Source organism: Ursus americanus, chromosome 32 (genome assembly GCF_024610735.1).
Source record: "Ursus americanus isolate L20-20 chromosome 32, mUrsAme1.1.p, whole genome shotgun sequence".
Lineage (NCBI taxonomy): Eukaryota > Metazoa > Chordata > Mammalia > Carnivora > Ursidae > Ursus > Ursus americanus.
In genome coordinates this window covers 22,967,944-22,986,453 of record NC_142158.1, presented here as the reverse complement: position 1 = coordinate 22,986,453, position 18,510 = coordinate 22,967,944, and the positions used below count along the sequence as shown (strand labels likewise).

The 18,510-nt window shown below is 40.6% G+C and overlaps 1 protein-coding gene across 4 annotated transcripts in view; it reads left to right on the top strand.

The window, feature by feature from the left end:
• The window catches only part of MBOAT1 (membrane bound glycerophospholipid O-acyltransferase 1), a 107,894-nt gene extending 104,557 nt beyond the window's left edge, over positions 1–3,337 (top strand). For all 4 annotated transcript variants that reach the window (XM_045795724.2, XM_087858094.1, XM_087858095.1 and 1 more), the window contains one exon: positions 2,023–3,337. In XM_045795724.2, coding sequence (XP_045651680.1) covers positions 2,023–2,149 — 127 coding nt within the window. In that variant the 3' untranslated portion in view covers positions 2,150–3,337. The remainder of the gene's footprint in view (positions 1–2,022) is intronic.
• The last annotated feature ends 15,173 nt before the right edge of the window (positions 3,338–18,510 follow it).

Genomic DNA, 18,510 nt, shown 5'->3' with positions numbered 1-18,510 from the left:
TTTATCTTCTTATAAAGGCACTAATCCCATCATGGGGACCCCACCCTGACCAGATTACCTCTACTTCTCCAAATACCATCATATTTAGTTCATAGCAGAACCTTTCTGTGAACTCATTTTGAAAAGCAAATCCATATACGTTAAGTAGATGACCCCTTCTTAAATTCAGTGTGTGAGGATGTTAGAATTCGTACAGACATTTTTGCAGATAACAAAGTCCTTGAGAGTGGGGGCTATGCCTTATTCATCCGTGCCTCTGGGGTACCTAGTTCAGCCCTAGTGTGCTCAATAAATGTTGAGTTTTGCCATAGTAAAAAGATGAAATATTTCTTAAAATTTTAGAAAAATATGCCATGTCAGAATAAGTTTCTAAACTTTGCAAAGGGAATGAAATATTTTTCCCTTGACTCCCAAAATACTTGGCTTTAATCTAATTGTTCCAGTATCGATCTGGCCGCATAGGAAGGGTTGTGGCAGGATGCAAGAACAAAGTACATAGGTGCGCTAGGGTGCCTGTGGAGAACTCTAGCTTACACCTGTTGAGCCAGTGCGTCTGTCTGTAGAACTTTTTCATTCTCCGTGTTCTGGTTTAGACACTAATTGAGTTGCTCACTTACCTGGGGCTGGCTCAATTATAGGAGCCCCCTTATCCCCAGTTTCACCTTCCATGGTTTCAGTTATGCATAGTCAGTGGCTCTCTGGAAGCAGATGACCCTCCTTTTGATGTATATAGGTCAGAAGGTCAGGAGTAGCCGCACGCTACTAATTTAATTATCTCCCATCATCACGAGAAGGGTGAGTACAGGACTGTTGTCCTGGATTTTGAGAGAGAAGAGCCCACATTCTCATAACTTATTACAGTATATGGTTATAATTGTTCTATTTCATTATTATTGTTAATCTCTCCCTGTGCCTAATTCAGAAACTGTACCATAGGTAGGTGCCTATAGGGAAAAACATATAGAGGGTTCAGTACTATCCACAGTTTGAGATATGCACTTGGGGGTTTTGGAACGTGTCCTTCAGCTCGGTGGGTGGGCGGGGGGGAGAGGACTACTGACCCTTCCCTCCTCTACTTGTCTTGTTTCCCATTCCGCCGAAGAGAGAGATGGGGGCTGTGCCTTCTTGTAGATCCCAGTTTAATGCTTTGTACATCTGAAAGAGTAAATGCTTATTGAAAGAATAAGTGAGTGAAGATGTGTTAGCTTCTGTTAGAAGTCTTGACTATGTAGACATTTTCGGGGCAAGTTTAGGGGCTATGTGAATTATCGGATTCTTTTGTGTCTGAACTTGTGATCCCAGAAGCTGAGGTATGATACATGAATCCATTGTGGGGTTTCCCCCCTCCTTTTAACATTATTTTTCCTTTGATCATCAAAGAGCATTGGAGAAGGTCTAAGTTCAGCCTTTCCAAAAGGCTCTAGAACTGTACAAATGTGAGCTGTTTCTAATTACCTGCATTTACAGATATGCCCGGTATTTGTCTACACTGTGCTCGGCGTGCTGAACACCACGCTTGTGCAATAAAAGTCCACACACTTAAAAGCAATACTTGTTTCTTATTAGTCTGGATGAAAGCTATTTTCAGAGTTATGGAGTAGGTTTTGAAAATCTGGATTCGTCTGGCTCCTAACACACACGAGAAGAACCCCTTACACTTGAGTACGTCGGCTCAAGTAGAAGTTGCATTTGTGTCTGGGGAACAGAATGTAGGGTTTGCATTTTCCCGTGTGTCCTCGTATTTTGAATATTAGGGGATTCTGGCTGTCATGGGATTAATGTTCTTAGTCTGCTTACGGCAGTGGGACAGCACTATGGGTCTATCAGCAGATGGGCTGATGGGTTTGCGCTACTCAGTCCTGTGGTTTTGGTCCATCCCTGGCCTGCTCACCTACTGGAGTTTTCCATGGGGTAGATTGAAGCAAGTCACTTGCCAGACTGCAACTGATGGAATCACATCCGTGTGACATTTCCCATTTGTATCCTTGTGTGCAATTAATTTTTGTGTATGTTTTATTCTAGGTCCATGTATTTTTATTTACACATCATAAGTCTCCTGATAATACTCTTTCTGCCAATCAAACCACACGCTCATATTCAGAGGCAGCCTCAGACTCTGAACTCCGTTAATAAGAAACAAAAAGACTGATACCTCCAAGGAAGCCCAGCAAGTAAAACTGCAAGATGTCAGAAAGAGGAGATCAAAGGCTCAAGGGTTCGCCAGGGACTTAGAAGTGATGTTTACATGCATTTTTTTTTTAAGAGCAGGGAGTATTTTATAAAGCCTTTTATATGAGTAAGTCAGCCACGTCCAGTTGATTTAATATTTCTGAGGACATTTGAGTGGTGTGGAGTTACGTGGAGACGGCGTCAGTGTTGCAGAGACCGTCCATGCTGGGCTGCTGGGTCTTTGCTTTTCGGGCACGATCTCCAGCCACTGGAACCCGGGCATCTGCTCCAGAAGGCCGAAGGTGGTTGCTGACAGAGCTTGTCTTCCAGAACATACGCAGACACAGTTGTTCCTTGGGAAGCCCCAGACCCTTTGACCACAGGGACTGCACAGAAGTCTATGGAGGAGAGGGATCCTGCAAGGAGGAGCCAGGAGGACTTGCCGTGAACACTTGAATGGACTGAAAGGCATGCCCTGAAGTAGGCTGCATTTTTCTTTCCCCCAGGGATAGGACTCTTCCCTTTTTTCTTTGAACTGAGCCAAGATTGGAAATCCGAAAGTCTCCTGTGCACGTACCCCAGGAGTCTAGGAAGGGCTACTGTTTTCCGTTTCACATGCGCCGTCTGCCTTGCCCAGGGATGGCCCTGAGAAAACACCCAAATGTTTGCATCATCAGAGGCAGCAGAATGTCTTTTAAATAAGTGATTTTTTTTTTTTTTAAAGTAACTTAAAGTTAGTTATATAGAAGCCTGGTAAGAAGCAACAGATATCTTTCTCTTTGCTCCCCTTTTTCGTAGAGGTGTGAATGATCATGGCTATGATGCACACAGGGGCTGATTTTCACTTTTCTGATTTTGCAGCTGATGAAATCCGACTGTTTTAGTTGAATCATCATATTGGAAAGCAGACATTGAAGACCATTTTCTGTCTTTGTTATGAATGTGCTGTGGTTCCTTTCAGGGACTTCTATTGGGTGATAATTCTATGTGGGAGAAAGAAACATGGTATTAAATATGCAAAATAATAATGATGCTGATAGTTCTATGTTACAATGGTGTGCCCTCAAATAAGTGCCTTGGGAGGAGAGAATTTGTTCAAATCAGATGGTCAAAATTGGTTTCATACAGAATGAATACTGTGTTTCTATATAAAGCAAATATTTCCGAACAGGTTTTTTGTTTCCATGTGGGCGGACTCGGCATTCTGAAGCACGTGTATATTTGTATGTTTCTTTGTTTTAACAAATATGTACAAACTTAAGGTTTTACTTGTTTCAAATTTGAGCATTTCTAACATGTTCAGTTTGTCCTCTGTGTCAGGCACTTGGACAGTTTTGATTCGATTTCCTATCTTCATTCCCAACTTTGCAGGTAGGCTTAAACCCCCTTTAACAGATGAGGAAATGGAGAATCAGAGGGATATTTGTTAATTGCCCCCCCCCCCCCCCCCCGTCACTAAGTTAGTGAAGGAGCAGAAATTAAAATTCACAGCAGTCCCAAGAGAGCTGTTGGCAGTTGGCATTTCCAAGAGGTATCCTGCTGCTGCTTCCTTTAGGACAATGAAATGTGAAGTGATGTGCTTGTCCGTTGAAGAGTTATAGGGTGCTGGGGGAGAATCCCAGAACCTGAACTCTAGGCCTTGTGTGAGATAATGAAAAGTAGTACATTTTGGCCAGTGTTTGAGGCTCACCCCAATTTAACCAGGTAACCTTGAGGCAATCCTACCTCTCTGGTCCATGAGGGATGCTATGGGGAAGAGGACATAGGTGCTTTAAATCTGTCTGAGTCTTCTTCCAACACGACATTTTGAGGCTCAAGACCAAGAAAAATGCACACTAATAAAAATAGTATATATCACCAGGGGCACAAAGTATATCGAGTAATCCATGTTACAGTGAGATCTTTGAACTTGCAATATGATTTATATTCAGGTTTCACTGTATTTAAACATCATTTCTGAGAGACGACTTTTGGTAACAAGAGGAGTGGTGATGAGTAGGGTGACCAACCATCCTGTCATGCTAGTGACTCTGCAGACCCTTCAGTCCTGGGCAAAGATGGACCATTTGTCCCTCTAGTGTCTGTCTGCCAAGGATCACCTGTTCATTGCAGAATGGAATCAAAGTTAAGCCTTTGGAATCTGGGCTGATAGATGTTATACATCAGACAGTGCTGGGCCCTTAGGCACATTTTTCTTATCATGAGGCTTTATTCAGTGCAGGCATATTTCCTTTTATGCATTTCACTTCCTTGTGCTTTGCCAATACTGCATTTTTTACAAATTGAAGGTTCATGGCAACCAGATGTCAAGCAAGTTCATTGGCACCATTTTTCCAACACCATTGCTTACTTCTTATATCTGTCACATTTTGGTAATTCTCACAATATTTCAAACGTTTTAATTTACATTTGTCCTGGTGATCTGTGATGTTACTATCAGAACTGTTTTAGGGTGCCATGAAGCACGCCCACAGAAGACAGGGAGCTTAGCTGAGAAATGTGTGTGTTCTGACTGCTCCTCCAACCAGCTGTTCCCCATCTCTCTCCCTCTCCTCAGGCCTCCCTGTTCCCTGAGACACAACAGCACTGAAACTAGACCCATTCATAACCTGACCATGGCCTCCAAGGGTTCAAGTGAAAGGAATAATTACACATCTATCACTGTAAATCAAAAGCTAGAAATGATTAAGCTCAGTGAGGAAGGCATGTTGAAAGCCAAGATAGGCTGAAAGGTAGGCCTTTTGCACCAAACAGCCAACTTGTGAATGCAAAGGACAAGTTTTTGAAGGAAATGAAAAGTGCTATTCTCGTGAACACATGGATGATAAGAAAGCAGAAGTCTTATTGCTGATATGGAGATAGTTTTAATGGTCTGGAGAAATCAAACCAGCCATAACTTTCCCTTAAGCCTCATCCAGAGCAAGGCTCTGACTCTCTTCGATTCCATGAAGGCTGAGAGAGGTGAGGAGGCTACAGAAGGAAAGTTTGAAGCTGGCAGAGGTCGGTTCATGTGCTTTAAGGAAAGAAGCCTCCTCCATTACAGAAAAGTGCAAAGTGAAGCAGCAAGGGCTGATGGAGAAGCTGCAGCGAGTTCTTCAGAAGATTGAGCTGAGAGAGTTCATGAAGGTGGCTGCAGGAAATAACAGATTTTCGATGTAGATGAAACAGCCTTCAATTGGAAGAAGATGCCATCGAGGACTTTCATAGCTACAGAGAAGTCAGTGCCTGGCTTCAAAGCTTCAAAGCATAGGCTGAACCTCTTGTTAGGGGCTAACACAGCTGCTAGGTTGAAGCCAAGGCTCGTTTACGATTCGGAAAATTCTCGGGCCCTTAAGAATGATGCTAGACCTACCCTGCCTATGCTCTAGAAAAACAACGAAGCCTGATGAAGCAAACGTTTACAACATGGTTTTCTGACTATTTAAGCCCACTGTTGAGACCTATTGCCCAGGAAAGAAGATTCCTTTCAAAACGTTACTGCTCATTGACAATGTACCTGGTCACCCAAGAGCTCAGGTGGAGATGGACAATGAGATGAATGTTGTCTTCATGCCTATGGACAGAACATCCATTCTGCAGCCTATGGATCAAGGGGGTAATTCAGATTTTTAAGTCTTATTAAGTAATACATTTCATAATGTATAGCTATTGTGGTTAGTGATTCTTCTGATGGATCTGGGCAAAGTAAATTGAAAACTTCTGGAATTCTGGTTCAAGATGGTGACATAGGGAGGCCCTGAGCCCACCTCCTCCATGGGTACACCAAATCTACACCTATTTATAGAGCAATTCCCCCTGAAGAACTGAGGGGTGACCGAATAGCTTCTGTACAGTGAAAGATAAGACCACATAGAGAATAGCAAAAGAGATGGAGACGTGATAATGAAGAGAATCCCCCTTCCTCCGTGTTGCAAACCATGGTGGGGAGGAATGGTATTAAGGGACCTTAAGCAGATTTTTTTGCTATGGGGCAAGGAAAAAAAAGCAATGGTTTAAAAGACCACCTAGGATATAAAGGAACTGGTCCTACACCCTGCCAAATGACTGGGGAGCTTCTGGAACTTTCTCAGGGTTGCTTTGGCTGGTGAGTACGATGGTCTGCATTCTCCTTCCTTCTTGACAGCACAGATGGGAACAGGGTTCTGGCACCATTGCTGACCTGCCACTTCAGAAAGCCCCGGGCCCCAAGGCCCACACCAGCCCTGAATGCCTTGCAGCACAGAAAAAGAGTGGTTTAAAAGAGCAACTAGGCTATAAGAGATCCAGCCCTAAAACACTTCCAAATAGCAGATCTGCTGGAGCTCTATTCAGGTTGGAGGGGCTGTGTGCACCACAGTTTGTTTACCATACACCTTGAGAGTGTAGAGGGAGAGAGGGTTCTGGGCACCATACCTGGCCAGCCACCTCAGTGAGCCCTGGGCGCCTAGTCCATACCAGCCCCAGATGCTCTGGGGCACAGGGAAAAGCCATGGCTTGAAGAATCGATTAGAATAGAAAGGAGGTAGCCTTAGAATACTGCCAAATGGCAGGGGAGCTGATGGAACTCTTCAGGTCACAAGGCTTATGAGCACCATGGTTAACATTCTTCTGCCACCATGATAGCATGGGAAGGAGCAGGGTTCTGGGCATGCTGGCCAGCCTACTGCCTCAGTGATACCCAGGCACCTAGCCCACACCAGCTCCAGGCATCCCACTAAGATGGCCCCAGCATGGCATATGCCAGGACACCCTTGGTCTGCACTCACTACAGCTTTAGCCTTCTCACCAAGGTGGCACAGGCAAAAAGCACCCCAGAATAATCCAGGCCTGAGACAAAAGAAAACCTACAACCAAGAATACTCTTCCTGGCAAGGTTATCCTTCAAAATTAAAGGAGAGAGAATTTCTGATACAAACAAAAATTTAAAACATTCGTCACCACTAAACTGCCCTCAAGAAATGTTAAAGGTACTTCTTTAAGTGGAAAATAAAAGGCCATAATTAGAAGAAAATTATAAATAAAAAGATGTAAAGTGGGACAACATATACATAAAATGTGGAAAAGGGAATAAAAATGTTCTTTTAGAATGCATTCAAACTTAAGTTACCATCAACTTAATATAGAATGCTATATACTTAGGATGTTACATGTGAACCACAAACCCAAAACATCATGTACATACAAAGAATAAAGAAGTAAACGTGTAACACTATAGAAAGTCACCAATCATAAGAGAGCAAGAGGAGAAAGAAACATAGCAAAACTACAAAAAAAAAAAAAAAAGACCAGAAAACAATGAACAAAATGGCAATAAGTACATACCCATCAATAACTACTTGAACTGTAAGTGGTCTAAATGGTCCACTTAAAAGACATAGAGTGGGGGAGGCAGGGAAAGATGGCGGAGGGGACCCTATTTCAGCTGGTCTCCTGAGTTGAGCTGGATATCTACCAGACCATCCTGAACACCCACGGAAGCCACCTGAGACACAGGAAGATACATCTGGATCTCTACAAATGAACATCTCCAGCGCTGAGTATTGAGGCACGAAGTGGGGGCCGTGAATCCGCGCACAGATATTGGAAGATAAACAGAAGGGGGAGGGAGCCTACGCACTCAGGCACCGGGAAGTGGTAGCCACCTGCACTAGGGAGCTGGCCAGACTCGTGGACCAGCACCCGTGAGAGAGCAGACTGAGACTGTGAGCTGGGGAACGCGCATGCAACCAGACTGAAAACCAGAGCTCCGGAGCGCTCACTGGAACCACACTAAAACTGGGAGCTCGGGAGTGCGCGTGCAACCAGACTGAAAACCAGAACTCTGGAGTGCACACTTGAACTAGACTGAAACTGGGAGCTCGGGATTGTGCACATCCAGACTGACAACTGGACCTCCGGAGCGCACACTCGAACTAGACTGAACTAGACTGAAACCGAGAGCTCGGGAGCCCGCCTGCAACCAGACTGAAAACCAGCGCTCCGGAGCGCACACGAACCACACTGAGACAGGGAGCTCGGGAGCGCTGGCATGAGAACCGGGGTGGCTGGCGGTGTTAGAAGCACAAAGGACAGAGACGTGCTGGCCCTGGAAGTGAAGGCTGGGACACCAGCTGTGGGGCGCACATCCCAGAACACTGCAGGGTTTTTAGCAGCACCAACAGAAACAGAGTTAAAGTGGCCAAGAGAGGTCAGTGGAGAGCAGACTGCGATCTCTCTGTTCTGAGACAGAAGCTGGGATACGGCCACTGCTGCTCTCTCAGAAGAGTCACAGAAAACTGCCAGGGAAAGCCGCCAGAGAACAAAAGCCTGGAAATACTGGTTCACATTGTGCCAATCCCCATCTCCCCTCGCAGGGGATGGGGCAACTCTACCCAAACAGGGTTGCCTGAGTATCAGTGTGGCCGGCCCCTCCCCCAGAAGGCAGGCTGAAAAAACAAGCAGCCCACGTCCCTAAGGTCCCTATAAAATAGGTGCATCTTGCTTGGGTCCTGGTCAATAATTTGGACTCTGTACATCCCCGCAACCACACCTCATCAGAATGACAGGAGGAGGAACCCCCAACAAAGGAAAGAAACAGAGACTGTGGCCTCTGCCATGGAACTAATGGATACGGATATAACCAAATTGTCAGAAATGGATTTCAGAGTAACAATTGTCAAGATGACATATAGGCTTGAGAAAAATGTTAACGAAAATATAGATTCTCTAAGGGCTGAAATGAGAATGAATCTGGTGGAAATTAAGAATTCTATGAATCAAATGCAGTCTACACTGGATGCTCTGATTGCCAGCGTAAATGAGGCAGAAAAACGAATTAGTGAGTTAGAGGATGAGATAATAGAAAAGAAGGAAAGAGTGAAAAGTGGGGAAAAAAACCTCCATCTTCATGAAAAAAAGCTACAGGATATTACTGACTCAATGAAATGTTCCAATGTCAGAATCATCAGCATCCCCGAGGGGGTGGAGAAAGAGAGAGGTCTAGAAGAGATATTAGAACAAGTTGTAGCTGAGAACTTCCCTAATCTGGTGAAGGAAACAAGCATTTGTGTCCAAGAGGCAGAGTGAACCCCTCCCAAGACCAATGAGAACAGACCAACACCACGACATAGAATAGTACAATTTGCAAATCTTAGATCCAGGGAAACAATCTTGAAAGTGGCAAGGGGGCAGAGATTCCTCACGTACAGAGGGAGGAACATCAAAATAACATCAGACCTGTCTACAGAGACCTGGCAAGCCGGAAAAGGCTGGCAAGACATATTCAGAGCACTAAGTGAGAAGAACATGCAGCCAAGGATACTTTATCCAGCAAGGCTGTCATTCAGATGGATGGGGAGACAAGGAGCTTCTAAGACCGGCAGAAACTGAAAGAATATGTGACCACCAAGACAGCCCTGCAAGAAATATTAAGGGGGGGTTCTATAAAAGTAAAAAGACCCCAAGAGTGATACAGAACAGAAATTTACAGAGACAATCTATAGAAACAAGGACTTCACAGGCAACATGACAACATTAAAATCATATCTCTCAACAATCACTCTCAATGTGAATGGCCTAAATGCTCCCATAAAACACCACAGGGTTGCAGATTGGATAAAAAGACATGACCCATCCATATGCTGTCTACAAGAGACTCATTTTGAACCTAAAGATACATCCAGACTGAAAGTGAAGGGATGGAGACTCATTTTTCATGTCAATCGACCTCAAAAGAAAGCTGGGGTAGCAATTCTCATATCAGACAAATTAGATTTTAAGCTAAAGACTATAGTTCGAGATACAGAAGGAACTATATTATTCTTAGAGGTTGTATCCAACAAGAGGATCTAACAATTATAAATATTTATGCCCCAAACAGGGGAGCAGGCAATTACATAAGCCAACTCTTATTCAGAATAAAGAGACATATAGATAATAATACGTTAATAGTAGGGAACCTCAACACTCCACTCTCAGCAATAGACAGATCATCTAAGCAGAAAATCAACAAAGAAACAAGAGCTTTGAGTGACATACTGGACCAGATGGACCTCATAGATATATACAGAACACTATATCCTGAAACAACAGAATACTCATTCTTTTTGAATGCACATGGAACTTTCTCCAGAATAGAGCATATACTGCATCACAAAACAGGTCTCAACCGATACCAAAAGACTGGGATTATTCCCTGTATATTCTCAGACCACAACACTTTGAAACTGGAACTCAATCAGAAGAAAAAATTTGGAAGAAACTCAAACACTTGGAAACTAAGAACCATCCTGCTTAAGAATGATTGGGTAAACCAGGAAATTAAAGAAGAACTTAAGCAATTTATGGAAACCAATGAGAACGAAAACACATCAGTTCAAAACCTATGGGACACTGCAAAGGCGGTCCTAAGGGGGAAATACATAGCCATCCAAGCCTCACTCAGAAGAATAGAAAAATCTAGATGCAGTCCTTATACTCACACCTTAAAAAGCTGGAGATGGAACAGAAGAACTGGCCTAAGCCATGCACGAAAAGACAACTGCTTAAGAATAGAGCAGAGATCAATGAATTAGAAACCAGAAATACAGTAGAGCAGATCAACAAAACTAGAAGCCAGTTCTTTGAAAGAATTAATAAGATCAATAAGCCACTGGCCAGACTTATTAAAAAGAATAGAGAAAGGACCCAAATTAATAAAATTATGAATGAAAGGGGAGAGATCACTACTAAGACCAAGGAAATAGAAACAATCATTAGAAACTATTATCAACAACTCTGTGCCAATAAATTAAGCAACCTGGAAGAAATGGATGCCTTCCTGGAAACCTATAAACTACCAAGACCAAAACAGGAAGAAATTGATTATCTAAATAGACCAATTAACCATGAAGAGATTGAAGTAGTGATCAAAAATCTCCCAAAAAACAAAGTTCAGGGCCTGATGGATTCCCTGGGGAATTCTACCAAACACTCAAAGAAGAAATAATACCTATTCTCCTGAAGCTGTTTCAAAAAATAGAAACAGAAGGAAAACTACCAAACTCATTCTATGAGACCAGTATTACCTTGATCCCAAAACCAGGCAAAGACCCCATCAAAAAGGAGAATTACAGACCAATATTCCTGATGAACTTGGATGCCAAAATTTTCAACAAGATCCTAGCTAATAGGATCCAACAGTACATTAAAAGGATTATTCATCATGACCAAATGTGATTCATCCCTGGGATGCAAGGGAGGCTCAACATTCACCAATTGATCAGTGTGATAGATCACATTAATAAGAGAAGAGACAAGAACCATATGATCCTCTCAATTGATGCAAAAAAAGCATTTGACAAAATACAGCATCCTTTCCTGATTAAAACCCTTCAGAGTGTAGGGATAAAGGGTACATTCCTCAATCTCATAAAAACCATCTATGAAAAGCCTACAGCAAATATCATTCTCAATGGGGAAAAGCTGGAAGCCTTTCCCTTAAGATCAGGAACACAAGGATGCCCACTCTCGCCATTATTGTTCAACATAGTACTAGAAGTCCTTGCAACAGCAATCAGGCAACAAAAAAGAATAAAAGGTATTCAAACTGGCAAAGAAGAATTCAAACTCTTTGCAGATGACATGATAATTTATATGGACAACCCAAAAGACTCCACCCCAAACTACTAGAACTCATACAACAATTCAGTAATGTGGCAGGATACAAAAATCAATGCTCAGAAATCAGTTGCATTTCTATACACTAACAGTGAGACTGAAGAAAGAGAAATTAGGGAATCAATTCCTTTTACAATAGCACCAAAAACCATAAGATATCTCAGAATAAACCTAACCAGAGAGGTAAAGGATCTATACTCTAGAAACTACAGAACACTGATGAAAGACATTGAAGAAGACAGAAAAAGATGGAAAAACATTCCATACTCATGGGTCAGAAGAATAAACATAGTTAAAATGCTTATGCTACCCAGAGCAATCTACACTTTCAATGCCATCCTGTTCAAAATACCAATGACATTTTTCAAAGTGCTTGAACAAACAATCCTAAAATTTGTGTGGAACCAGAAAAGACCCCAAATTGCCAAGGAAATGTTGAAAAAGAAAAACAAAGCTGGGGCATCACATTGCCAGATTTCAAGCTATACTACAATGCTGTGATCACCAAGGCAGCATGGTACTGGCACAACAACAGACACATAGACCAATGGAATAGAATACAGATTCCAGAAATGGACCCTCGACTCTATGGGCAACTAATCTTTGACAAAGCAGGAAAAAACATCCAGTAGAAAAAAGACAGTCTCTTCAATAAATGGTGCTGGGGAAATTGGACAGCTATATACAGAAGAATGAAACTTGACCACTCTCTCACACCATACACAAAGATAAACTCCAAATGGATGAAAGACCTTGATGTGAGACAGGAATTCATCAAAATCCTAGAGGAGAACATAGGCTGTAACCTCTTCGACATTGGCACAGCAACTTATTTCACAACACATCTCCAAAGGCAAGGGAAACCAAAGCAAAAATGAACTTTTGGTACTTCATCAAGATAAAAAATCTTCTGCACAGCAAAGGAAACAATCAACAAAGAGGCAATCCACGAAATGGGAGAAGATGTTTGCAAATGACACTACAGATAAAAGGCTGGTATCCAAGATCTATAAAGAACTTCTCAAGCTCAATACCCAAGAAAGAAATAATCAAATCAAAAAATGAGAAGATATGAACACCTTTCCAATGAAGACATACAAATGGCTAACAGACACATGAAAAAATGTTCAACATCATTAGCCATCAGGGAAATTCAAATCAAAACCACCTTGAGATACCACCTTACACCAGTTAGAATGGCAAAAATTGACAAGGCAAGAAACAACAAATGTTGGAGAGGATGTGGAGAAAGGGGAACCCTCTTACACTGTTGGTGGGAATGCAAGTTGGTACAGCCACTTGGAAAACAGTGTGGAAGTCCCTCAAAAAGTTAAAAATAGAGCTACCCTATTACCCAGCAATTGCACTACTGGGTATTTACCCCGAAGATACAGATGTAGTGAAAAGAAGGGCCATATACACCCCAATGTTCATAGTAGCATTGTCCACAATAGCTAAATTGTGGAAGAAGCTGAGATGCCCTTCAACAGATGAATGGATAAAGAAGATGTGGTCCATATATACAATGGAACATTACTCAGCCATCAGAGAGAAAGATTACACAATATTTGCATCAACATGGATGGGACTGGAGGAGATTATGCTAAGTGAAATAAGTCAAGCAGAGAAAGACAATTATCATCTGGTTTCACTAATTTGTGGAACATAAGGAATAGCAAGGAGATCGGTAGGAGAAGGAAGGGAAGAATGAAGGGGGGTAAACAGAGTGGGAAATGAACCACGAGAGACTGTGGACTCCGAGAAACAATCTGAGGGTTTTAGAGGGGAGGGGGTTGGGGAGAATGGGCTAGCGTGGTGATGGGCATTAAGGAGGGCATGTATTGCATGGAGCACTGGGTGTTATATGAAAACAATGAATCATGGAACACTACATCAAAAACTAATGATGCGAGGCGCCTGGGTGGCTCAGTCATTAAGCATCTACCTTCGGCTCAGGGTGTGATCCCAAAGTCCTGGGATTGAGCCTGCATCAGGCTCCTTGCTCTGCTGGGAGCCTACTTCTTCCTCTCCCACTCCCCCTGCTTGTGTTCCCTCTCTTTGTGGCTGTCTCTGTCTCTGTCAAATAAATAAATAAAATCTTTAAAAAAAAAAACCTAATGATGTACTGTATGGTCACTAACAGATAATAAATAAATAAATAAATAAATTAATTAATTAATTAAATAAAAGACATAGAGTGGTTGAATGGATTGATAAAACAAGACCCATCCATATGCTGCCTTTAAGAGACTCACTTCAGATCTAAAGACACATACAGACTGAAAGTAAAGGGCTGAAAAAAATTCCATGCAAATGTAAGAAAAAAAACCCCACACCCAATGTAGCAAGTCTTACATTAAAAAAAAATGAACTTTAAAACAACGACTGTAATGAGGGACCATGACGGACATTATATAATGATAAAGGATCAATCCAACAAGAGGATACAACCATTGTGAGTATCTATGCACCCAACATTGGAGCACCTAAATAAATAAAGCAAATATTAATACATAAATGGAGAAACTGAGAATTTAACACCTCACTTAAATCAATGGATAGATCATCCAGTCAGAAAATCAAAAGGGGGGCGCCTGGGTGGATCAGTCCTTAAGCATCTGCCTTCAGCTCAGGTCATGATCCCAGGGTCCTGGGATCGAGCCCCGCATCGCGCTCTCTGCTCAGCAGGAAGCCAGCTTCTCCTTCTCCCACTCCCCCTGCTTGTGTTCCCTCTCTTGCTGTCTCTCTCTCTCTGTCAAATAAATAAATAAAAATCTTAAAAAAAAAAACCCAAAAATCAAAAGGAAATAATATCTGTGAATGAAACATTAGACCATATGCATTTAACAGATATGTACAGAACATTCCCTACAAAACCAAAAATACATGTTTTTTCCAAGTGCATATGCAACATTCTCTAGGATAGATCACATGTTAGGCCACAAAACAAGTCTTAATAAATTTGAAAAGGTTGAAATCATATTCATTTTTTCTGACCAAAATGGATTGAAACTAGAAATCAATCATGAGAAAAAAACAAAAAAATATAAACAGTGGAGTCTAAAAAACATGTTACTAAACAACCAGTTGGTCAATGAAGAAATCAAAGGGGAAATTAAAAAATACATGGAGACAAATGAAAATGAAAACACAATGGCCAAAATCTTTGGGACACCACAAAAGCAATTTTAAAGGGGAAATTTATGGGCATCTGTGTGGCTCAATCAGTTGAGCGTCCAGCTCTTGATTTCAGTTCAGGTCATGATCTTGGGGTCCTGGGATTGAGCCCCAAGTCAGGCTCCATGCTCAGCAGGGAGTCTACTTGAGAATTCTCTATCTCTGCTCCTTCCCTTGCTCTCTCTTTCTTTCTGTGTCTCTCTAAATAAATAAGTCTAAAAAAATAAAAGGGAAATTTGTAGTGGTACAGGCCTACCTCAAGAAACAAGAAAAATGTCAAAAAATCTAACCTTACACCTAAAGAGGCTAGAAAAAAAAACAAACCCAAAGGTTAGTAGAAGGAAGGAATTAAAGATCAGGGCAGAAATAAAGATTTTTAAAAACCCACAAAAGATCAATGAAACTAAGATCTGGTTCTTTGAAAAGGTAAAATCAATACACCTTTAGCCAGACTCATCAAGAAAACAAAAGTGGGGAAAGAATCCAAATAATAAAATCTGAAACAAAAGAGAGGTGACAGCAGATACCACAGAAATACAAAGGGTTTTAAGAACTACTAAGAAAAATGATATGCCAACAAATTGAACAACCTACAAGAAATAGATAAATTTCTAGAAACACACAATCTTCCGAAACTGAATCAGAAAGAAATAGAAAATTGGAACAGGCCAATTAGTAGTAACAAAATTGAATTAGTAGTCTGAAAACTCACAATAAACAAAAGTCCAGGACCAGATGGTGTCACAGCTGAATTCTATGAAATATTTGACGATTTAATACCTAATCTCCTTAAACTATTCTAAAAAAAAAGAGGAGGAGGAGGAGGAAGAGGAAGAGGAAGAAAGCTTCTGAATACACTCCATGAGGCTAGCATTACCCTGATAATCAAAAACAGACAAAGACACAACCAAAAAAAGAACTATAGGCCAATATCCCTTATGAACATAGATGCAAACATTCTCAACAAAATATTAGCAAGCCACATTCAACAATATATTAAAAGGGTTATTCACCACTTATCAAGTGGGCTTTATTCTTTGGATGCAACAATGATTCAATATTTGCAGAAAAATGTGATACACAACATTAGCAAAATGAAGGATAAAATAATCATTTGAATAGGGGCACCTGGGTGGCACAGCGGTTAAGCATCTGGGCGTGATCCCGGTGTTATGGGATCGAGCCCCACATCAGGCTCTTCTGCTATGAACCTGCTTCTTCCTCTCCCACTCCCCCTGCTTGTGTTCCCTGTCTCGCTGGCTGTCTCTATCTCTGTCGAATAAATAAATAAAATCTTTAAAAAAAATAATAATCATCTGAATAGACAGAGAAAGCACTTAAAAAATACAACATCCATTCATGATAAAAACTCTTAATAAAGTGGGTTTAGCAGGAACATACCTCAACATAATAAGGGCTATATATGAAAAACCCGCAGCTAACAACATACTGGTGAAAAACAGTCTTTCATCTAAGATCAGGAACAAGACAGAGATCTACTTTTACTACTTTTATTAAACATAATGCTGGAAGTCCTAGACACAGCAATCAGAGATGAAACTGAAATAAAAGACATCCAAATTAGTAAGAAGAAGCTAAATTGTCACTATTTGAAGGTGACATACTATACATAGAAAACCCTAAAGACTCTACCTGAAAACTATCAGAATAAGTGAATTCAGTAATGTTGCAGGATATAAAATAAAGAAATCTGTTACATTTCATTACACTGATAATGAAATAGAAGAAAGGGAAAGTATAAAACATTGATGAAAGAAATTAAAGATGAGCAAGCAAATAAGAAGATATACCATGTTCATGGATTGGAACAATATTTCAATGTCTATACTACCCAAAGTAATCTACGGATTTAATACAGTCTCTATCAAAATACCAACAGCATTTCTCACAGAACTAGAAAAAATACTAAAATTAGTAGAGATCTAAATATACATTAATTAAACAGTTTTAGATCAATGAGCTTTTGGTTTATGAGAAATACATTTCGAGTTTATTTTTGTGTATGAAGAAAGTGGTCCAGTTTCATTTTTTTGCATGTTGCTGTCCAGTTTTCCCAGCACAACTTCTTGAAGATACTGTCTTTTTCCCATTGGGTATTCTTGCCTCCTTAGTCAAAGATTAATTGACCATATAATTGTAGGGTTATTTCTGGGCTTTCTATATTGTTCCATTGATCTATGTGTCTATTTTTGTGTCAGTATGATACTGTTTCAATTATTATCACTTTGTAATATATATTGAAATCTGAATTGTGATACTTCCAGCTTTGTTTTTGTGAGATCTAAAACCATAAAAATCCTAGAAGAGAATATAGACAGTGATTTCTCTGACACTGGCTGTCACAACATCTTTCTAGATACGTCCCCTGAGGCAAGAGAAACAAAAGCAAAAATAATCTATTGGGACATTAAAATAAAAAGCTTCTTCACAGCAAAAGAAACTCAACAAAACCAAAAGACAACCTACTGAATAGAAGATGTTGGCAAATGACATATCCAATAAAGGGTTAATATCCAAACTATATAAAGAACTGATGCAACTTAACACCCCAAAAATAAATAATCCAATTAAAAATGGGCAGAAGACATTAACAGACATTTCTCCAAAGAAGAATGTGGCTAACAGACACATGAAAAGATGCTCAGCATCACTTATTATCAGGGAAATGCAAACCCAAACCATAAGATATTATTTCATACGTGTCAGAATGGCTAAAATAAAAAACACAGGAAACAAGAGTTGACAAGGATGTGGAGAAAAAAGAACCTTTCTGCACTGTTGGAGGGAATGAAAACTGGTGCAGTCACTGTGGAAAACTGTATGGAGGTTCCTCAAAATATTAAAAATAGAAGCACCTTACAATCCAACAATCGCACTAGTGGTTATTTACCTAAAGAATATAAGAACACTAATTCAAAAGGATACATGCACTCCAATGTTTACAGAAGCATTATTTACAATAGCAAATTATGGAAGCAGCCCAAATGTCCATCAATTGATGAATGGATAAAGAAGATGTGAGACAGATAGATAGATAGATATCTATACACACACACACACACACACACACACACACACACACACACACACACAAAGAATATTATTCAGCCATAAAAAGAATGAAATCTTGCCATTTGTAATGACGTGAATGGAGCTAGAGGCTATAATGCTAAGTGAAATAAATCACAGAAAGACAAATACCATATGATTTCATTCATATGTGGAGTTTAAAAAACAAATGAACAAAGGAAAGAAACAAACCAAAAAAACAGACTCTTGACTATAGAGAACAAATAGATGGTTTCCAGAGGGGAGGTGGGTGGGGGGATGGGTGAAACAAGTGGAGGGGATTAAGACTACACTTATAATGATGAGAACTAATATACGGAATTGCTGAATCACTATACTGTACACCTGAAATGAGTATAACACTGTATAGGTTAACTACACTGGAATTAAAAGAAACAAATAAAATAGATTTCATAGTTTGTTTTTGAAAAAGCTACATCTAAAATACTTTATTTTGGG